Here is a 22,460-nt window from a genome sequence, read left to right as displayed (position 1 = left end):
TAGATGTCAAGATGAACTTAATGGGCAATGGTGCATTTTAAACCTGGATAATCAGATTTGCTGGGGTGGTGATGATATGTTCAAGGAAATGTTCAAAAATAAAATCGAAGACGTCACAGTTACTGGGACTCTATTTGTTTCTGTACAGGGTATGGCACATCCTGTGAATAAAAAATGATAAAAAAGAAAAAACATTTGAACATGGTAAAGAACATTAAATCACCTCCCCCAACACAGGGCTGATGAGGCCACAGTTTCAGTTTGCGGTTGCAGTGTCGCTGGTTAGAATAAAAGTGGATGGAAACTGGACAAGTCATTTCTCACCAGGGGGAAATAACAGCAGCATGCGCCTATTTGTCATTTTATTTGCAGGTCTGAAACTCACACAATGAGATGGAAGCTCTAACACGGACTCTGATTTCTGTGTGCCTTTGCATTCAAGGTATGGTACCTCCTGTTTGATGAATATTTAGCTGTAATCAAACAAAAAGTAGAGTTAAACACTAAGTTTTTGTATTGTTTTTTTAAGCTCAGTGATTATGGTGAATTTGCGCTTGTGCTTGCTTTATTTATTTATTGACTCTGTGCTTATTCTATTTCACTGTTCGATGTGTTACAGTTACTCAAACCGATGGCTCGTCTTGGACAGTTAACGGGTTGACCTCAGTTAAAGGTCTCATTGGGTCATGTGTGGTCATCCCCTGCTCATTTGATTATCCACAGCCAGAAAATAAAGAAGTCTGTAGTTACACTGCGATTTGGAACAACGACGCAAATCAATCTATCTTTCACCCAGTCAAGGAAAAGATCATGGAGCAGTATCGGGATCGGACAACGCTGATAGGAGATATTAGAAACAAGAATTGTTCTCTGAAGATTGATAACTTTCGGTCCACTGATGGAGGCCGTTTTCATTTCAGAATTGAAATGAAAAACTACAAGAAGTATTCCTACTCAAATCACAAAGTTTCCATCTCAACAATGAGTAAGTACAATGAACAGCCTCAGGTAAATACTATACAATGACAGTAACTCCTGTGTTTATCTTTTGAATTCCAGTATTGTTATCATGACATTTATTTATATTTCTGTAGTTTATCACTGTTGACTCCTCTCATTAGTTATGTTACTTTGTTACTTAAGAGAAAGGATCTAATGAACGCATCATTTCATCTGTGATCTCCTACATTGTTTGACACCCTGGATTATTTCAGATGTTATTTTATGGCAAATAAAATTTGTAACAGCACAACCTAAAAATCAAAAACGAGTTTTCAGATTGTGCGATAACAGTTGTTATTTAGGTTTTGTTTTTCTGTTTGTTTGTTTTTTTGTTTCATTTTCTTCTTTTACCTACTTCCTCATTTGTGCTATTATAATGCATTGATATCCTCTTACTTTAAATAACTTTGATGTAATTATGCAGATGTTCAATATTGAAAAAAAGCAATGTTTGTCCTAGTGCTTGAAATAATATAGAAAATATTGTTTCCATATAAATGATGTTTGTAGTCCATGTTTGACTCAGGAGGTAGTTACTATGCAGCTGTTTGTTACTAAAACAAGTAATGCCAGAACTCATAGTTTCATAAAAAGCAATGTAGTAGAGAAATGTTCTCTATTTGATACAATACAAGACAACTTCAGATCTTTGTCAATGGCTACTGAGAGCTTTCTCGTTAACACAGATGAACCACAACCGGTCACCCTCTCTATAGTTGAGGAGATAAAGGAGGGTCAGACTGTGTCTCCATCCTGCTCTGTGTTTTACTCCTGCCCCACCTCTCCTCCTGTTTTCAACTGGAGTCACTCTGGAGACCAGCGCTTTCACTCACAGCTGCTCAGTGACGGCCAGTGGAAAGCAACGTCTACTCTGACATTTCACCCGACCCATGCTGACCACAAGAAGTCATTACGTTGCAGGGTTCAAATGCACAATGGAAAGCCACTGTATACAGGATCCAAGGTCATTCAAGTGAAATGTAAGTAAAATCGAAGAGAACAGAAAGGTGCAAATAGTTAATGCAGTTGTTCTGCAGTTGCTAATGGCCTTCATTAATCCTCCATTATCAACCAGTCGGTACAACCCCTAGTTTAAACTTTACTATGAGAAATATTGTGTCTGTAAGAGCACCACATACACACCTACATGTTTCTATGCAGATGCCCCAGTGAATGTGAAGGTTAAGTACGAATCAGATGTGAAGGAGGGAGAAGCTGTCCACCTGAATTGCTCCAGTGATGCTAACCCTCGTGTCAGTAGCTACGAGTGGCACAATGAAACTGCTCAAGTGCACAAGGGATCGACGTACACCCTTCGAAATGTCTCTAGACACACAAAAGGGCCGCTGTACTGCACTGCAGTTAATGAACTAGGACGAATCAATTCCAGCTCGGTGCAGTTCAATGTGTTATGTAAGTAAACGAACCATGGAAACGTGTTGATGAAGAAGATATTTGTTTTATTAAAACACATGTTATAAATGTGTATTTCTTGCTCCTGCAGATGCCCCTGAGATAAACCATGCCTCATCATGCTCCTCAGAGGGCGACATGGTAAAGTGTGTGTGCATGGCTGAATCCAATCCTCCCAGTATCATCCACTTTGTGCTTTCCAACATCGTTCACCTGAGCACCAAAGTAGAGCACCATGGCTCTCTTACTGTCGGGACTCTGCAGGCTAACGTTGGGTCCTCAACGTATGTGCACTGTGTGGCAAACAACACGGAGGGTAGTGCCAACGTCACCCTCTACCTGCCTGTTAAGAGTAAGAAATACTTTGAATGCAGCATGTTGGTTGTCAGTTCTGTGTTTGGACTCACTGATTTCTGATTTCAGTTAATATGCTGTATATTTACATTTACGCTGGAGTAGCCGGAGGTTTGATGATCCTTGTAGGAGCAGTGATAGTTGTTATAAAATGGTAAGTTGCTGCAGAAAAATTAATTTATTTTGAATTTTGATCAAATGTAAGTCAACCAAACCATCTACTCTTCAGTTTGTTCTATAAAAGCAGAGCACTAAACAAAGGATGAATATTAAAACAAATATTAAATATTAAAACAAATCAGCAATTTATTAATGCAATGCAATAATGTGGCTTAAAAATAATTCAGTAGGTGTCATAAGAACCAGTTCAGTCTTGTAGTTTGTGTTACAAGGGTTCAGAGTTTATAGAAAGTGTTAAATTAAATTAAAAAAAAAAAAAACAATATTCTGCCAGCAGGAGATCTGGAGACACAGCAGAATTCAACGTGAGTGCCACAAAAGCAGAGAAGGAGTTGGAGCTCTCTGTGCGTCAGTATTCAATGGCACAAAGGTTTGATGTTAATTCACATCAAATACAATCCTCATAGTGTCTTTATATGAACATTTGATAACTGTATACGTTTGCTTTCTGCACAGACCAGTCAGGATAGAGACCTATGATGATGTGGGATGCCAAAGCATTTATGCCACTGATCATATTTATGGCAACATGGAGGTATGTAAACTTTTTCTCATGCGCTCATGTCAAACGTGCATGCAAGAGGAGACGGGGTGAGTTAACGTTGTCTCCTGTGCAGGATGAAGCGGACGCGATCTACAGCAACACATAATGTCCAGAGGGCCAGTCAACAGAATCGAGGAAGTTGTGAAAAATCTCTGTAAACATCACAAAACATTCCTTTTTTTATCTCCTGCTGAAACTTAACATTGTTGATGAAGCTTTTCATGCCCATCAACATGCTTGTGCTTGCAATTATTCTTTTTACTTCTCCAACACATTCTTAATGTATATCTGATCAAATCGTGTAGAAGTTAAACAGCAGTAAGCTCTTGCAGCAGCTGCTTTGTAAATGATGATTCTTTAGTTAAATTTTACAAACTTTGTGTGCCCTTTGAATTTCCTCTTTCCTCTTCAAGTTTGTTTCATCAGAATGACAGATAAGAACACAGCTGTGAAGGGTTGCAGTAAATAGTTTAAGTGACATATTAAGGGTCTTACGAGTTCAATGTATCTGCATTTATGAATATATGAAGGAAGCACCCTCATCAGCCATAATCAGGTAATCAGTCACTGCTTGGAAACAATATTTTGTGCGTGCTCGGGGTCAAAGTCAGAAAATCCCCTCTGTGGGTTGAAAGTGAGTTCGTGGTAAATCAACAGGAAGGCAAAGAGGAAGAAGGTCACTCACTTGACTGAGAGAGAAAATCTCTAAAATTATCGCGCATTTTAAAAACGACCACACACTATAGCTTCAGTGCAAACCTCAAACCTCAGAGGATAAAGATGCAGCAACACGTGAAGCTCTTGAGGTTCACCATGAAACAAAGGAGTGGAAAAATAAAGGCACACTGACTGAACGTAAATGATAACAAGTTACATATGATGCGCTCCCTTGAGTGACTAGATTTATTGAGATTGCTCCATGTTTTCACTCATTCAAATATAGTTAACATGCAATAGTGGATACGCTTATATAGCTTTCAATGTGAATCACACACTCAGAATCACTTTAGAAAAACAGGAAAACAAAACAGAAGCAACAAATATTCAAACACCATTAAATAAAAATATGAATGACCAATAAAACAACAGAAAAGTGATGGATAACTGATCATATACAGAAGGGGCTGATATTTTTTTGACTGATGTCTAGTGGTTCCGACACGACTCCAGGAGAAATCAGGGGGCACATACGGGCAGGAGTGAGAAACTGAACAGGTGGCGTGCACCTTATCAGTCACCTTCACAGACAGAGACGGAGGCTGTGGACGACTGCAGAGTTGAAATGTTATACAGCGTTACACATTATATATACAATGAATTACTTTGTTTTAGTGAAACCTTGAAACAATCCATAAACTACTCATGTGTGAAATTGATGGACACTGCGTTATTTGTGTATTTTGTATTGAGGCAATTAAATTTAAGCTGAAAAAAAAGAATAAAGACAATAAAAAAAAAAACATGTGAAGGTGTATTTCTATTTTTGATAGCAATAATCCACTCACCTCTGCGTTCTCCTAATCACCTGTTCGAGACAACTGAGTGATGCTTAGAAAAGATACCTCTATGGCCTGCCTATATTTAAAGTCATTACAGACCACAAACCTCTCATTCCACTGATGAACTCTCAAGATCACGACAACACACCATTACGCTGCCAAAGACTTCTCATGAGGCTGATCAGGTTCAACTTGGAGGTGGAACACCGAGGAAAAAATGGTTGTTGTGACATACTGTCCAGGAGCCCACAACAGAGAATGGAGCATAACAGAGACAGACACTGATGAGCAACTCCAAGTGTCAGATACATTAACAATGGGTGGCCTAAGTACATGAAAAAAAACACACAAAGCTGTGCAAGAGAGCATTTAAGAAAAAGCTCAGCTCAGGTTTGATATAAAGCGGCTTGAAATCGTGGCAAACAAGGCTGTACACCTCCACGAGCTAGAGGAGACACATGGGCATTTTGTAACAAGTACAGTTCCTTCCACCGTCTTACCATCCGTACCCTCTCCAACTGCGTTTGATGTTTGATGAAAGCACATCATACTTGTCCAACAATTCAGAAACTGACGTTGATTCCTATTTTGCAGCATTTGAACCTATTGTATCCAGTTTACAATGGCCCAGCGAAGTTTGGCCATTGCTGTTATAGTGTAAAACACATGGCAAAGCCCATGATGCTGTGGCTGCGCTCCTGTTGGAGGAGAACCAGAATTACGAGCTCATCAAAGCCGCCATCCTTCGAGCGTATGAGTTGGTACCTGAAACATACTGGCAGAAATTTGGCAATCCTAAAAAAATCTCTGGCCAGACATATGTTGAATTTGCCAGAGAAAAGGATAATTGATAAATGGTGTTCTTTGTGTAAAGTGGCTGACTGCAAGTCTCTGAGAGAGATGCTGTTAGTGGAGTTTAAGAGGGACAAAGTCGGCTCCACTTTCTGCGCGGGCTAAAATCGTTTGATGTGTGTAGTGAAATGCTGTACATGTTTACGGTTGAAAGTGCTGTGCAGTTTTCTGTCGTTTGTTGGAGGGGGGCAGCTTGACAGAGAAGAACAGGAGGTGTCAAGCTCACCCGTAAGGCTGGCTCGGTTCCTGGGGAGGAGTTTGGACTCTGTGGGGATGAATTTTTTTTTCCCATTTTGTTGTTTTCAATGCACCTTTTGTTAAGCATCTGTCTCCTGTTATCCGTTATCCTTACTACCTCTGAAATAACATGCAAATATACAATCCACATTGAATTTACCATGTGTGCATTTTATCCACTTTATTAACACAGACAGTATACAACCATTTTTTATATTGTGTATTGTTCTATTTTTGTTTCTTTACAGATGTCTTGTTTTACACGTCTCGCTGCTCACATGAGCTGTAAATGAGGTCCCAGGAGACAAGCACAGTGTTCTGAATCTGAAAACAACAGCACCATCTTGTGGCAGGAGCGCCTCCTCTCAACTGCAGAACATTTTAAATCTGACCACCTCCGATATGTATCGTCTATTTTCAAAAACGCAAAATCAAACACCTGACTGTGAGTGGCAGCTGTGGAAATATTCGGCTTTGCACAAACTATAAAAGCAGAGAAATAGCTAAACAACTACGATGTGTTTATCTCTGTACGTGAACTCTGAGCAGGATGTCGATGAACAGGAAGAAGAACGGGAGGATCGTAACCCTTCTACTACCACAGCTAACTTGTATTACAGTCAGCAGGTCAGTTAGCATCGAAACTGAAGCTTATACTTGCGTTCAGGATTAAAACAGAAAATAATGCCCCGACAAAATCATTAATAATATTGGTACATATAACTTTATGGCAGAAATGAACCGCTGAAAGATTTAAATATATGCACCCCAGTTAAAGAGACCAATAAATAAACAGAACTCATCATACCTGTAAGTAGTGATGGCCAAACGAGGCCCCATGAAGCCTTGAACAATTGTATTGAAAATGTGTTCACTACTGGAAGCTTCATTCATTGAGCACGTGGGTGACATCTGCTGGTTGGATTTATAGTTACAAATCCCTAATTACACCCTGGACAAGGTTAATATTCACAGAGTATAGTAAATACTATATTCAAAAATATAAGTTTCTCCACAATAGATGGCTCCATATTTAGGAAATCCAAAAGGCAATAAAACAACTCGGTCCAAAAAAGACAATCCAACGAGTTTTGAAATTAGGTGTTATTTCCGGAGGCAAAACGAAGCCCGTTTCATCAAGCTTTATAAACATGCGAGTCGCGCCAGTGTTTCAAAGCTCCGCCTATCGAGTTGAATCAGTCAGCTGATTCAGTTTGAATGAAGCAGTGAAATGCTTCGAACATCATCAATCACTCGTTTTTTCCCGATTTGAAGCCAGCTCCGGCAGTGTTTCAGAGAAATATCCTGTATTTCCTGTAATATTTGATACATGCTTCGGAGCCTCGGGGTCAGAGGGAACATCACTACCTGTAGGTCACAAACACTGATCAGGCATAAGATTATGACCACCTGGACACTGGTCTTATGAAGGTGTCCTGTGGATGTTGTTAGTGGGGTTGTTTATGTCCTATGGGTTGGGAGCCAGTGAATTTGGAGGAAAGGCCAAGCTTGTGCTGTTTTTCATGTTTATTTATTTAGTCATTAAGTCATCTTGGAAAAGAATAAGTTTAAGATTAAGATTTGTATTTGTGTCAGTGGATGTTCAATCATTCAGTGTTTCTTAATTTTAATAATATTAAACATAATAACATGGAGATCAATCACTTTAAATCTTACCCTGAAAAAAATGGAGTGACATTTACTTTAAAAAGCTAGACAAGTTTTTTTTTTTTTTTTTACTTTTTTAACAAAGGAAACCTTGAGCAGAACCCAACACATATGGTAGAAAAAGAGAAAAGAGAAGGAATGAGATGAATTTGTACATACATCTAAATAAAGCACATACGCAGCCTATAAACATGGTACAAGAGTACAAGATAGGGGTGATTCACATTCACTGTTTTATCTCCTCTGTGCTCAGGCCTGTTATCCAAGAATCACAATATCTAAATCACAAGGAGCTACTGTATCAATGAGGATACACATGTGTTTCCTTTGTGGCTCCCGTGATACATTCATGTAGAGTATTATGAATATTATCTGTTGTAACTGTAATAGAAAATGAATGTAATAAAGTTGTCACTTGACACACACCATAAAACCACAGACAAATTGTTGTGCTATGCCTAAGAGGTGAAGAAAGGGAGCAGAGTGAGAAATGAGATAAGGAGGGGATGATATCTGTGTCTGGATTTTTTTTCTCTTTTCTCTAATACTGTGGTCCCAATATAATGATTTTCCAACACAAAGGACAAGCAAAGTCAGCTGGACTTACCTGGTGTTTCTCTGAGCCATTTCACCACTTAGTTCTAAGTGAACAAACCTGAATTAAAGAGAATCTAAACACACAGACTTTACAGGTTGAATTTAGCCTTGTTTAAACAAATGACCTCCTTGTTGCAAAGTGTTCTACATCTACTTTCACTCAGCACTGATGTGTAATATTGATGTTCTTCAAAGAAAAGCTACCCAGACATAGATGACAAGTTAAGTGTAAATGGGATGTATTTCTTAACTTATACAACTATTATAGTCTAGAGAGAACCTGCAAAGTTGCACAGATAGGAGAAAACTACAGGTGTAATGTACTGTTCATACTGTATATTATTGGTTCATGTATGATTCAAAATTCAACTGGTGTTTGTTGTCAATTCCACAATATGTTACAAACATTCAGAAGACAAAATCTAATCTGTGTTTCCTTATTTTCTCTCAGGCAGTCTAAAGTCCCAATTTTTTGAGTTCTATATGTGACTTTTATCGGAGTATCAAATCAAATTAAGGAAAAAACACATGGAGGAGGATGGTCTATTGAGCAATTTTTGAACAAGCTTGCTTTTTAAATCAGTTTGCTTTCATTCATGTATCAGCTTCAGCAAGAAAAAAAAACAAGTTCCAGTTCTTTAAGATAAGTTTTAACACATCAGTAAAATGCATTTTAGTTAATAAATATGTGTTACGAGTTTCAATATATATAAAGTGGAGTAACAAATTATATTTCTTGTGATTCACTGCTCTCGCCTTCCTGGATGAGTCCCTGGAAAACAGAATCATGAACCCAGTGAAAGAAAAAGCGAACCGCCACCTTCTTCCCCGAATATCGGTCTGATTTATTACAACATCAGTAACCGAAACAAAACATTGCCAGGGTGTGAGGGCACCACTATACAGATTCACACACCTGCACAGTCATAGCGAAGGGCCGCTAGCATGTACCTCGCGGTTCTAACTGCGGCTTTTAACATCTGTTAAACACATCAAAAATTCGACACTATGTGAATCTATGATAATATAAATGATGTATGGGAACGGACATTCAGCTTATTAGTGTTGTTAAATTGCAATGTGACTTTTTGGGGAGCTCTATTTTCCGGTGGCACCTCTACTAAATATGTCACATGCATGCACACACAGGGAAGAGTGCAATCACAAGTTTGCAGTATATGAAGCTACTTCTTGGTCTCACACATATCAACTCACTTTCGCGTAAATTGTCTTTTGTCATACAACCAGAAGACGTGTATTAATGTGTTTATTGTCCTTGCATATAACCACCAAATGCAAACATGCATTGGTCTGTCAGCAAACGCTGTCCATGGTACTGAAAAAACATAACATCTCGTAAATCGCACAAGCTGAAAGGTTATGTTGTGTCTCCAGATTCACTGCTGCAGGTAGCTGCGGTGTCTGTGTTGATAGCCTACTGCATTGTGTTTATTAACGGGGACAGTGAATAAGCACGCACTGGCATATTTATTTCAGGAGTGTGCAGAAAATCCAAAGTCTGTAACCTGTGACACAAAAATGAACAATATTTCATAGCTCCCCCTAAATGTCTCAAAGTCAGCTTTTTCAAAGTTGTGTCCTTTTCAGGGAAGCTCGTCTCCCCTTAGCTCCCCCATGATTCAAACACTGCTGCCACGTGTGCTGCTGCTGCTGCTGCTGCTGCTGCTGCAGAGGATGCTCAGAACTTCACGTTGCCACCAGGAAACGTGCAGTTGCGCATGGACCTGTCTTCACAACTGGTTTCCTTATATCATCTCAACTTTGTCCACTGAACAGAACAGAGGATTTGAGGAAACTGCTCCTTTCCGGTGTCCTGAATTTCTCAGGGATCAATGAGTAATGATAAAATACTTGAGGATTTATCTAAGCTCCAACATGCAACAACAAGGTACTAAAATTGAGTTTCAAATCCCTGGGTATTATACTATTTTATTTCAATTAAAGGGTCACCAGGACATTTCAAAGAGCCACTGACTTTATTGTGCTTTTATAGATATTCCATGTTGTTGAAATGTAAATTTGTGTATGTGTGTCTGTTAAATGTTGTTAATTAGGGCTATGGTGTGCTAAAGGTATGCATGGAAGTTTGTAAGCTCACATTGACAGTGTAGCTATAAAATCAGCTAACCAGGCCTCTCTGCACTCTTGTCAGTCATATTCTCAAGGTAGAGTAGATATATTCCTGAGTAAATATTTCAGTAGACTCCCTCCAATTTGCCTCAACCCAGTAACAAATTAGAATTGAGTGGGACGGCTACACACATATATACAAAATGTGTTCTCTGCAACCTTGCTCAAGGCACCTTAGCCATGGACATAGTGAGAATCAAAACAGCAACCCCACAGACCCAAAGCTGCTTCTCTAACCATTAGGCCACAGGATTTGAAAAACTTTAACAGTCAGGGGTCAAACTGCAATAGCTTGACAACTCGATCAGAGCTTCAACGAAACTGCAGCACTTGTGGTGTTCCCTGTCTGCTAATTATCAGAGGCAGGAAAAGCAGCAAACCAGCAAGAGGGTCATGTGCATCTAATGTCTGGTCCCATACCACCAACCAGCTACTGGAGCTCAGTTTGCTGAAAATGTTAATACTGGTTCTATAAGAAAATCACAAAGACAGGGGATTATAGTTTAGCTTCACAACAGGTTTATTTACACACACTTTCTCACATGCTTGGACATCTGCAAAGCTCTTCTTTGGATTTGATTTAAATCAGAAGCTGATTTTGTGCCACCTCATCCTCTCTCCTTTTCATCCTTGTAACTGATCCAGAGATCTCAAGATCACACGTACTTAATAGCTGAATCAATATGAAGCACATAAAGAGAATGAAATGTTTGCACAATCCCATATTTTTGTTGAGGGCACGCCTCTGCCTGGAATTAGGCCAATATGGGTGGTTCCTTAGTGGGATTTTGAGAGACTTCCATTTCCTCTATAATGGTTCCTGAAGTACTCAGAGAAAAGAATCTGGCACTCGTCAGAAAACAGCTAAGCTTATCCAGTTGGGGGCAGCACAGAGGTGGTTTGTACTGATGCATCGGCCGACTGGAGCCTTTCTGTGTGGAATTTGCATGTTCTCCCTCCACCTGCGTAGATTCTGTCTGGGTACTCCAGCCTCCTCATACCATCCAAAGACAGACTGGTGACCTGTTAAGGGTGTACCCCGCCTCTTGCCCAATGAAAAGCTCTTTCCCCATCTGGCAACATTGGTTCACATTACTGATGTTTTCTGTTGTCCTTTTTCCTATGGCCTGAGCAGTGGCAAAACTGGAAGATGAGATGTGAACGATAAGCATCTGTGACATTATTCATCATTGCAGTTAAAATAAAATGAATAGAAACAATGCAAAGCCTGAATGTATTATTGTTAAATTCTATTGAATGGGGGGAGGCCATCTGTGGCTATATGTCAGCATCACTTTAAAGAACAGAACCTTTTGTTTCTACTTCTTTTCCACATATGCAGTTCCATAGTATGGTATCATATTATTGTCCTCAATCATACCAGATATTGATATGATCAATATATCAGTCCCAATAAACAGACAGAGGAGAAATTTTCTCTTTTAGACTAAGGCTTGGAGTTAGATAGACTTTAATGATCCACAAGGGAAATAGCATAAGAAAACAGAAAGATAAAGTAAAAGAAGTTTAAAAGTAGGTAGATTCTGGAAAAAATGTGAATCACAATTTTTTTTTGCTTAGTATTGAGATCACAATTCTTTTAGAAAGTTAGTAGAAATTGTTTATTGCACTGATGAACTTTAACAAAACTAAACAAAAATGAAAATGGTCATTCAAGTAGACTATCAAACATATTGAGATTTCCTTAGAATGGAGACTTTTGTACTTTTGAACAATAGGCTTGTTAGTTACAGGCCTCAAGATGAGTCACCTGGTCTCAGAAGATAAATGTCCTGTTTTCACAGGAAAAGAAGAGACACAAGTCATTCTGTGCGTTCTTCAAGGCAGGCTGGTAGCTGTCTTTTATTTAACAGAATTTTACTATTTTCCTTTACATGCTCAGTTTTTCACTCAATTTTCATTCACTAAACATGAGTTGTCAAAACTCAATGAACTGCATCATATTCCCAACAGGGATGAAATCACAAAACATGGTTTTTAACCAAACGAATCATGTTTTACTTGTGTTTTTAACACATTGAATCTCCATTCGGTGGACTCTACACTACTGCCCGTTCAAACACATTGTACACACGTAAACAGCAATATGAGCAACAGCTTCGGCTTTAGCTAGACTTTAGCATGAACATTCTCATAAAACACATTAATTCAACTTCACAGAACTCATGTTACACTTCGTTCTTAATTCAGTACCCAATGCCATTCAAATATACAGTCACTCACAAAAGAAAATAAAAATAAATGCCCAGGAGCCCTGCAAAACCAAGCAAAAGCATCGAGTTGTAGTCATTGAACACACTTTGCTAACCTGACTGAAGTCATTCAGTCCATTCTCCATGGCAGGCTGGTAGCTGTCTGAGGAATGTCAGTCTGACGCAGCGTACAAGCGCTCACGCAAGGGGGTACTGCCCCTTGTGGTGGGATTAGAGACCTACACTCTGACCTTATCATTAGAAAACACATCAAATTGGCTTATCTTTTCATACAAAAAAACAAAAAACAAAAAAAAAACACACACAAAATATAATAATTCAAAATTTGTGAACATACATATTTGTAAGCGTCAAATTAGCTTGTTAGCCATCCATTTAACTGTCTTTACCGCTGACTTCTCTCTGCTTCTCTCCCTCACTGTTTCCACACACTCAACTGCAGGCGGACTTCCTCCTGACGGAATCACGCGTTGTAACGACACTTTACCATTGAGGGAGGAGTCAGTTGCAGTGCTGCCTTTAGGGACACAAAAAAATCTGTGAAGAAATGGTAGTATTTGTTTGTGAGGCCGCTCATGAAATGAAATGCTTAAGAATCGTTGTGTATGTGTATGTGTGAATCGAGGTCGCAATTTTTTAAACGATTTACTGTGCAGCCCTATTTAAAATAAAATATAAGTAAATAAAAATAGCATTAGCATATGAACAAAAGTATAAGAACTAGAAATGGAAGCATATAGTATATATAAAGGGATGATAATAAGGTGCAATAGTGTCTATTAACATTCATAACATGGAGTTATCTAATGCAATAAGTTGAGTTGTAATGGAGGACAGAGTAGGTTGTTAAAGAAATCCTGTTTTAGGATATTTACCAATACTTATTGAATTTCATGTCCTCACAGATTGATAATAGGATTAATCGATCTGGTGCATATTCCATTTACATTAAAGCGATGCCGGTTAAAAAAAAAAAAAATCCATTACAGGGCTCTATATATGTGAGAGTGACAGTTCAAAAATAAACCATAGTTAAACCATAGTTTGCGAACAGACAAGCTATTGCATGTTGTGCGATTGCGATGTTGACCCTTGTATTGGCATATTGCTCCTATGCGAAAAGTATGTATTTCAAGGGAAAATACAGTTCTTGTTCTTGTTGTAGGTCTCTTATAAGCTTAAGATGTGGGAAGGATGTTACGTTTTCTCTGAATCAAGGAAAATGGTCCAAAGATAAGATTCAGCCAACTCCATTCACTATGGTACAATGAGAATCTATCCATCTGCTAAAAAATACACTGGAACACTAGGAAATCACATTCAACTCTGGGACTTGAGCAGACAAGTCAGAAGCAAGAAGAGAGTCATCACTGTCAACTGTTTTAGTGACCAGGTAAAACACTACATGTGTTGTGTTGAGGTATACATCTTTATTCACGTTATATCTCCTGTAATTATTAGTTGCTAAACTTTCTGTTTCTTTGATTTGCAGATTTGCTTCTTGTTCCTTATTCACAAATCCTGCCATGGGTAACTCAATGTCCACTGGCTTCACTACTCCTACTCCCAGGAAACTGTCTTGGGGGCGGCAGAAGGAGGACACAGTCAAACTGGAGGACTTTTTGACGCAACATGAGGAGGAATTCTGGAGCGTCAGACGAAAGCAACATTTGTCTGTGAAAAAGCTGCACCTTCCTCACAGCATCCACTATGTGGACTTAGCTGTCCAGGAGAGCGCCAATATTTATCCAAGCAGGGGTGAAATGCTGAACCCCACCTTTGTTGGAAATCAGGGCTCGTGAATTTACTGAAGTAACATGGATAATTCGATCCAAGCAACATGTCAGAATCCTCAGTTGAGATGTTTGCAGGGGCAACTGCAATGCTACTGCAGCGGGTACTCTAACATGGAGGACAAGTGCTGAGACAGTTTATTTTTATCTCTTACCATCAGACTGAGGGTGTGAAACTGTGGGAAGGATATGAGACTACAATGTAAATAGAAACGGTGCCATGTCACTTTAATGCAAAATGCATGCAGAACTTCTTAGTTTTGCATTTTGCGTGAAACTAAGTTTCTTTTGTTGAGCTGAGCATGATCCTGGCAAACAGAAATCAAGACAGATTTCAGTTTAATGTTACCGTACATAACAGAAATCAAGAGTATGGGCAGAAACAATACACCTGACCATGTGACTTTTAGCACATTTTTGTCAAGGTGTTTTAAACCCCACTGGGATGTAAATACATTTTACAAGTGTGTGTAATCAACCTTGTGTTACTGTTTCAGTTTTTCCTCACTTAGCTGACCATGGTCTCACAAGTGCATCTGATAATGGGTTAAAAAATGACAACAGTGTCTTTAAAAGGTGATAATTACCTCACTCATATGTAAACAGTACACAATTCACAGCAATTTCTATGCTGATTGTAGATACACTGATGAAACACTAGATGTCAAGATGAACTTAATGGGCAATGGGGCATTTTAAACCTGGATAATCAGATTTGCTGGGGTGGTGATGATATGTTCAAGGAAACTTTGTGTTCATGGTGCGGTTCATGTTCAAAAATAAAATTGGAGAAGTTACAGTTACTGGGACTCTATTTGTTTCTATAGAGGGTATGGCACATCCTGTGAATAAAAAATAATAATAATAATTAAAAATAAATAAATAAAACATTTCAACGTGGTAAAGAACAATAAACTACATTCTGACTAATGATTTTTAATCACCTCCCCCAACACAGGGCTGATGAGGCTAAAGTTTCAGTTTACAGCTGCAGTGTCGCTGGTTAGAATAAAAGTGGAATGGAAACTGGACAAGTCATTTCTCAGCAGGGGGAAATAACAGCAGCATGCGCCTATTTGTCATTTTATTTGCAGGTCTGAAACTCACACAATGAGATGGAAGCTCTAACACGGACTCTGATTTCTGTGTGCCTTTACATTCAAGGTATGGTACCTCCTGTTTGATGAATATTTAGCTGTAATCAAACAAAAAGTAGAGTTAAACACTCAGTTTTTGTATTGTTTTTTGAAGCTCAGTGAATTATGGTGAATTTGCGGTGGTGCTTGCTTTATTTATTTATTGACTCTGTGCTTATTCTATTTCACTGTTTGATGTGTTACAGTTACTCAAACCGATGGCTCGTCTTGGACAGTTAATGGGTTGACCTCAGTTAAAGGTCTCATTGGGTCATGTGTGGTCATCCCCTGCTCATTTGATTACCCACAGCCAGAAAATAAACAGGTCTCTAGTTACACTGGGATTTGGAACAACGACGCAAATCAACCTATCTATCACCCAGTTAAGGAAAAGATCATGGAGCAGTACCGGGATCGGACAACGCTGATAGGAGATGTTAGACACAAGAATTGTTCTCTGAAGATTGATAACTTTCGGTCCAGTGATGGAGGCCCTTTTTATTTCAGAATTGAAATGGAAAACTACGAGAAGTATTCCTACTTAAACCACAGAGTTTCCATCTCAACAATGAGTAAGTAAAATGAACAGCCTCAGGTAAATACTATACAATGACAGTAACTCCTGTGTTTATCTTTTGAATTCCAGTATTGTTATCATGACATGTATTTATTTATTTTTGTAGTTTATCAGTGTTGACGCCTCTCACTAGTAACGTTACTTTGTTACTTAAGAGAAAGGATCTAATGAACGCATCATTTCATCTGTGATCTCCTACATTGTTTGACACCCTGGATTATTTCAGATGTTATTTTATGGCAAATAGAATTTGTAAGAGCACAACCTAAAAATCAAAAACTAGTTTTCAGACTGTGCTAGTAACAATAGTTATTTAGGTTTCGTTTTTTTCTTTCTCATTTTCATCTGTTACCTAGTTCCTCATTTGTGCTCTTATAATGCATTGATATCCTCTTTCTTTAAATAACTTTGATGGCAAAAGAGTTTTTCCCTTACGCAGATGTTCAATACTGAAAAAAAGCAATGTTTGTCCTAGTGCTTGAAATAATATAGAAAATATTGTTTCCCTATGAATGATGTTTGTAGTCCATGTTTGACTCAGGAGGTACTTACTATGCAGCTGTTTAATACTAAAACAAGTAATGCCAGAACTCATAGTCTCATAAAAATCAATGTAGTAGAGAAATGTTCTCTATTTGTTACAATACAAGGCAACTTCAGATCTTTGTCAATGGCTACTGAGAGCTTTCTCGTTAACACAGATGAACCACAACCTGTCGCCCTCTCTATGGTTGAGGAGATGATGGAGGGTCAGACTGTGTCTCCATCCTGCTCTGTGTTTTACTCCTGCCCCACCTCTCCTCCTGTTTTCCACTGGAGTCACTCTGGAGACCAGCGCTTTCACTCACAGCTGCTCAGTGACGGCCAGTGGAAAGCAACGTCTACTCTGACATTTCACCCGACCCATGCTGACCACAAGAAGTCATTACAATGCAGCGTTCAAATGCACAATGGAAAGCCACTGTACACAGGATCCAAGGTCCTTCAAGTGAAATGTAAGTAGTGATGATGAAAGCAGATGCTTCAGACACTATGGCCTTCATGGTTTCAAAAAGACACTTATAAAGAAATGTAAATGAATCAAAGACAAGTGAACTATTCTAACTATTGTCAACTATTCTGAAAACAATTACAACAAATCTGAGCAAAGAAGTGCAAACAAAGAGAATGGAGATTAAAATGAGACGACTCTGAGGCCAAAGAGAGGTAGCACTTTGTGCTAATGCTAAACGTGCTAGTCATACATCGATCAGCCACAACATTGTGACCACTGGGACCTGGCATTTGGGTGGATGTTACTTTGATCATCCTGTTGTGAGGCATCACAGGACACCCTCAGAGGGCCCATGTCCATTCTCTGATGAGTCACAACTGGTTTGGTGGCACAAGGGAGACCTACACAATATCAGGAAGGTGGTCATAATGTTATGCCTGATCAGTGTGTGTATTGACGGATAACAGTGTCTGTAAAGTGGTCTGTCCATGCACCATTTTGGTCCTAACAGATTTTTTTTGGTGACGATCATGATGTGAAGTGTCAGTTTAAACTAGGGGTTGGCTAATATGTGGTGAAAGTCTTATCGACATCAACTGGTCAATGATGTCACACATAAAACACAACAGAAAGCAATTAAATCTATGTTCTTGGCCTGAACACATATTGTAGCATCACAGACAAAGGAAACTGTCGGGCCATAGACCACGTAACAACACAAACACCATCAGCCTGATACTTGTGATATCACTCAATAAAAAACAACAACAAAAAAAAAAAACACTCTACAGCAACACAACAGAACTCAGCATAAATGCATGAACTTATCAATACTATGTGCTGCAGACATATTTACCCTGTATCATATAATAGCAATTAATAGCACCTCACAGAAGAGAGGATAGTGTAGCCGTGATACAAAAAAAGCAGTATATGTCCAAATCCTTTTCCCTGCATATCAGCTAATGGTCTAATAACTTTGGACTATGAAATTCAGCATCAAATTGATGATGTACTGCCTCCTTCTCTCAGGATGTTTGGTGAAGTTGTTAGTTGCTACTGAGGGGATCTGGACCGTTCCTCCGCTAGTGTTAGCAGATCCCTTTTCAGATGAGTGTGCATTGTTGTGGTAATTTTGGTGAGGATGAACTTCATCTTAAGTGAAGTATTTCCATACTCTCGATGAACCTTTGGTAGTTTGCTGCAGTGATTCACTGGGGTCCTCACCTGTCTTCTCAGAAGCTTTCATGTTGTTATTGTCACATAATCGGCAACAAGTCGACTTCCTGCTTCAGGAAGCATCAAACTCAAACTGCAAATAGTTAATGCAGTTGTTCTGCAGTTGCTAATGGCCTTCATTAATCCTCAATTATCAACCAGTCGGTACAACCCCTAGTTTAAATCTTACTATGAGAAATACTGTGTCTGTAAGAGCACCACATACACACCTACATGTTTCTATGCAGATGCCCCAGTGAATGTGAAGGTTAAGTACAAATCAGATGTCAAGGAGGGACAAACTGTCCACCTGAGTTGCTCCAGTGATGCTAACCCTCGTGTCAGTAGCTACGAGTGGCACAATGAAACTGCTCAAGTGCACAAGGGATCGACCTACAACCTTCATAATGTCTCTAGACACACAAAAGGGCCGCTGTACTGCACTGCAGTTAATGAACTAGGACGAATCAATTCCAGCTTGGTGCGGTTCAATGTGTTATGTAAGTAAATGAACCATGGAAACGTGTTGATGAAGAAGTTTTTTTTTTATTAAAACGCGTTATAAATGTGTATTTCTTGCTCCTGCAGATGCCCCAGAGATTAAGAATGCCTCGTCATGCTCCTCAGAGGGCGACATGGTAAAGTGTGTGTGCATGGCTGAATCCAATCCTTCCAGTATCATCCACTTTGTGCTTTCCAACAACGTTCACCTGAGCACCAAAGTAGAGCACCATGGCTCTCTTACTGTCGGGACTCTGCAGGCTAACATTGGGTCCTCCACATATGTGCACTGTGTGGCAAACAACACGGAGGGTAGTGCCAACGTCACCCTCTCCCTGCCTGTTAAGAGTAAGAAATACTTTGATTGCAGCATGATGGTTGTCAGTTCTGTGTCTGGACTCACTCTGTGATTTCTGATTTCAGTTAATATGCTGTATATTTACATTTCCGCTGGAGCAGCCGGAGGTTTGATGATCCTTGTAGGAGTAGTGATAGTCGTTATAAAATGGTAAGTTGCTACAGAAAAATGGATTTATCCAGAATTTTGATCAAATGTAAGTCGACCCAACCTTCGACTCTTCAGTTTGTTCTATATAAAAGCAGAGCACTAAACAAAGGATCAGCAATAAATATTAAAACAAATCAGAGATTTATTAATGCAATGCAATAATGTGGCTTAACAATGATTCAGTAGGTGTCATAAGAACCAATTCAGTCTTGTAGTTTGCATTACAAGGGTTCAGAGTTTGTATAAAGTGTTAAATTAAATTAAAAAACAATATTCTGCCAGCAGGAGGAGATCTGGAGACACAGCAGAATGTAACTTGAGCGCCACAAAAGCAGAGAAGGAGTTGGAGCTCTCTGTGCCTCAGTATTCAATGGCACAAAGGTTTGATGTTAATTCACATCAAATACAATCCTCATAGTGTCTTTATACGAACATTTAATAACTGTACACGTTTGCTTTCTGCACAGATCAGTCAGGAAAGCGACCTATGATGATGTGGGATGCCAAAGCATTTATGCCACTGATCATATTTATGGCAACATGGAAGTATGTAAACTTTTCCTTATGCGCTCATGTCAAACGTGCATGCAAGAGGAGACGGGGTGAGTTAATGCTGTCTCCTGTGCAGGATGAAGCGGACGCGATCTACGCCAACACATAACGTCCAGAGGGCCAGTCAACAGAATCGAGGAAGTTGTGAAAAATCTCTGCAAACATCACAAAACATTCCTTTTTTTATCTCCTGCTGAAACTTAACATTGTTGATGAAGCTTTTCATGCCCATCAACATGCTTGTGCTTGCAATTATTCTTTTTACTTCTCCAACACATTCTTAATGTATATCTGATCAATCGTGTTGAAGTTAAACAGCATTAAGCTCTTGTAGCAGCTTATATGCAAATGATGATTCTTTAGTTAAATTTTGCACACTTTTTTTTTTTTTTTTTGCAGTTAACGACGCAAAGCAACTGCACAAGTCATGTCGAAGTGTGCCCTTTGAATTTCCTCTTTCCTCTTCAAAAATGTTTCATCAGAATGGCAGATAAGAACACAGCTGTGAAGGGTTGCAGTAAATAGTTTAAGTGACATATTAAGGGTCTTACGAGTTCAATGTATCTGCATTTATGAATATATGAAGGAAGCACCCTCATCAGCCATAATCAGGTAATCAGTCACTGATTGGAAACAATATTTTGTGCGTGCTCGGGGTCGAAGTCACAAAAATCCCCTCTGTGGGTTGAAAGTGAGTTCGTGGTAAATCAACAGGAAGGCAAAGAGGAAGAAGGTCACTCACTTGACTGAGGGAGAAAATCTCTAAAATTATCTCACATTTTAAAAACGACCACACACTATAGCTTCAGTGCAAATCTAAAACCTCAGAGGATAAAGATGCAGCAACACGCGAAGCTCTTGAGGTTCACCATGAAACAAAAGAGTGCATGAAGGCACACTGACTGAACGTAAATGATAACAAGTTACATATGATGCGCTCCCTTTAATGACTAGATTTATTGAGATTGCTCCATGTTTTCACTCATTCAAATATAGTGAACATGCAATAGTGGATACGTTTATATAGCTTTCAATGTGAATCAAACACTCAGAATCACTTTAGAAAAACGGGAAAACAAAACAGAAGCAACAAATATTCAAACACCATCAAATAAAAATATTAATGACCAATAAAACAACAGAAAAGTGATGGATAACTGATCATATACAGAAGGGGCTGATATTTCTAGGCTTTAAATGACATGCAGTAAAATGCTTTATGTTTCTGAAACAACACCACTATGCAGTATATATGTTTCAACTAGCAACACTTGTGTCTAAAGTACAACTATAGCATGATATGAATTAATTTGCCACAAAGTGAGAGACGTTACGCAGATCACACCCTGGGCTTTGGATATTACTGGAGCATGGTGGAGGTTGTCGACTGCTTCCTTCCTCTGTAGTGCACTGTGCAATTTAAAGGCTTCTTGAAGTCAGCGGGCCCAGGGCGAAAGATCAGAGTCGACACCGTTTCCCACTTCCAGCTGTTCAGCTTCTTTGACTGATGTCTAGTGGTTCCGACGCGACTCCAGGAGAAATCAGGGGGCACATACGGGCAGGAGTGAGAAACTGAACAGGTGGCGTGCACCTTATCAGTCACCTTCACAGACATAGACGGAGGCTGTGGAACGCCTGCAGAGTTGAAATGATAGACAGCGTTACACATTATATATACAACGAATGACTTTGTTTTAGTGAAACCTTGAAACAATCCATAAACTACTCACGTGTGACATTGATGGACACTGCGTTATTGGTGTAGGAGAAGCTTTTGTATTGAGGCATTCTAATGCTGAAGTAAAACGGGTCAGTGTCAGTGCTCCTGACTCTATCTAGCAGCATGGTGCAGTTGCGTTCTTGCAGATTACCCAAAAAACGGGCTCGTTTTTTGTACTCCGCATTCACCATCAGTTTCATATTGGATGAGACCAACTTTGTCCCTGTTTTCCATAATCCTATCCTCCTGTTGATCAGTAAGTTTGTGGAGGGTTTGGGGTAAAAGTAGCTGCAGGGAATGACCACACAGGAGCCCTGCAGGGCTGGGATCACTGATGGGATGTTTGCTGTCCACTTACTGAAAGACCCGACCTCATGGATGACTAGAAAATAAAGCAGATGTATATTTAAGTGTTAAACAGTCTTTCATGCAACTGTGTTTTAATTTAATACTCACCACAAAAAAATAAAAGAGAAAGGTACGGCTTCAGCTCCATCTCTGATGAGGAAATTAAATTTAAGCTGTAAAAAAAAGAATAAAGACAATAAAAAAACAAAAACACGTGAAGGTGTATTTCTATTCTTCATATCAATAATCCACTCACCTCTGCGTTCTCCTAATGGCTGAACTCTTTCGCTTGCAGTACTTGTGAGATTCTGTGAATATCATATTTATAGCCTGGTTTCACCTTCTAAAATGATACATGTTACCACATGTTTGGTCGACATCT

The 22,460-nt window shown here is 39.2% G+C and overlaps 2 protein-coding genes across 5 annotated transcripts; one reads left to right on the top strand and one right to left on the bottom strand.

The window, feature by feature from the left end:
* The first annotated feature begins 256 nt into the window (after positions 1-256).
* Positions 257-21,104, top strand: LOC125015819 (sialic acid-binding Ig-like lectin 12). 4 transcript variants are annotated; one of them, XM_047597805.1, is made up of 9 exons: positions 257-442; positions 620-985; positions 16,939-17,232; positions 18,698-18,949; positions 19,038-19,298; positions 19,374-19,458; positions 19,741-19,839; positions 19,926-20,004; positions 20,087-21,104. In XM_047597805.1, the coding sequence occupies exons 1-9, from the start codon at positions 394-396 to the stop codon at positions 20,117-20,119; spliced, it is 1,518 nt and encodes a 505-aa protein (XP_047453761.1). In that variant the 5' UTR covers positions 257-393; the 3' UTR covers positions 20,120-21,104. The 4 variants fall into 4 exon arrangements, with proteins under 4 accessions (XP_047453761.1, XP_047453762.1, XP_047453759.1 ...); XM_047597806.1 differs by lacking the exons at positions 257-442; positions 620-985 and adding exons at positions 15,506-15,688; positions 15,867-16,232 and having other exon boundaries at positions 19,744-19,839; XM_047597803.1 differs by lacking the exons at positions 257-442; positions 620-985 and adding exons at positions 15,506-15,688; positions 15,867-16,232.
* Positions 20,723-22,400, bottom strand: LOC125015820 (myeloid cell surface antigen CD33-like). The gene is made up of 4 exons (XM_047597808.1): positions 22,335-22,400; positions 22,187-22,251; positions 21,741-22,112; positions 20,723-21,645 (listed from the first exon to the last, which is right to left on the bottom strand). The coding sequence occupies exons 1-4, from the start codon at positions 22,397-22,399 to the stop codon at positions 21,371-21,373; spliced, it is 777 nt and encodes a 258-aa protein (XP_047453764.1). The 5' UTR covers position 22,400; the 3' UTR covers positions 20,723-21,370.
* Between the last annotated feature and the right edge of the window lie 60 nt (positions 22,401-22,460).

The sequence above is a fragment of the Mugil cephalus genome, chromosome 11 (assembly GCF_022458985.1).
Source record: "Mugil cephalus isolate CIBA_MC_2020 chromosome 11, CIBA_Mcephalus_1.1, whole genome shotgun sequence".
NCBI classification, from domain to species: Eukaryota; Metazoa; Chordata; class Actinopteri; order Mugiliformes; family Mugilidae; genus Mugil; species Mugil cephalus.
Note: the sequence above shows the minus strand (reverse complement) of the source record. Positions and strands in the feature narration are given on the sequence as shown.

Coding starts and splice junctions, on each gene's coding strand:
- LOC125015819 (XM_047597805.1), top strand. CDS start 394: ATGGAAGCTCTAACACGGACTCTGATTTCTGTGTGCCTTTGCATTCAA. Junction 986..16,938: donor AGTTTCCATCTCAACAATGA/GTAAGTACAATG, acceptor TCGTTAACACAG/ATGAACCACAACCTGTCGCC. Junction 20,005..20,086: donor ATATTTATGGCAACATGGAA/GTATGTAAACTT, acceptor TCTCCTGTGCAG/GATGAAGCGGACGCGATCTA.
- LOC125015820 (XM_047597808.1), bottom strand. CDS start 22,399: ATGATATTCACAGAATCTCACAAGTACTGCAAGCGAAAGAGTTCAGCC. Junction 22,113..22,186: donor TTCTCTTTTATTTTTTTGTG/GTGAGTATTAAA, acceptor TTTATTTTCTAG/TCATCCATGAGGTCGGGTCT. Junction 21,646..21,740: donor AGTGTCCATCAATGTCACAC/GTGAGTAGTTTA, acceptor TCAACTCTGCAG/GCGTTCCACAGCCTCCGTCT.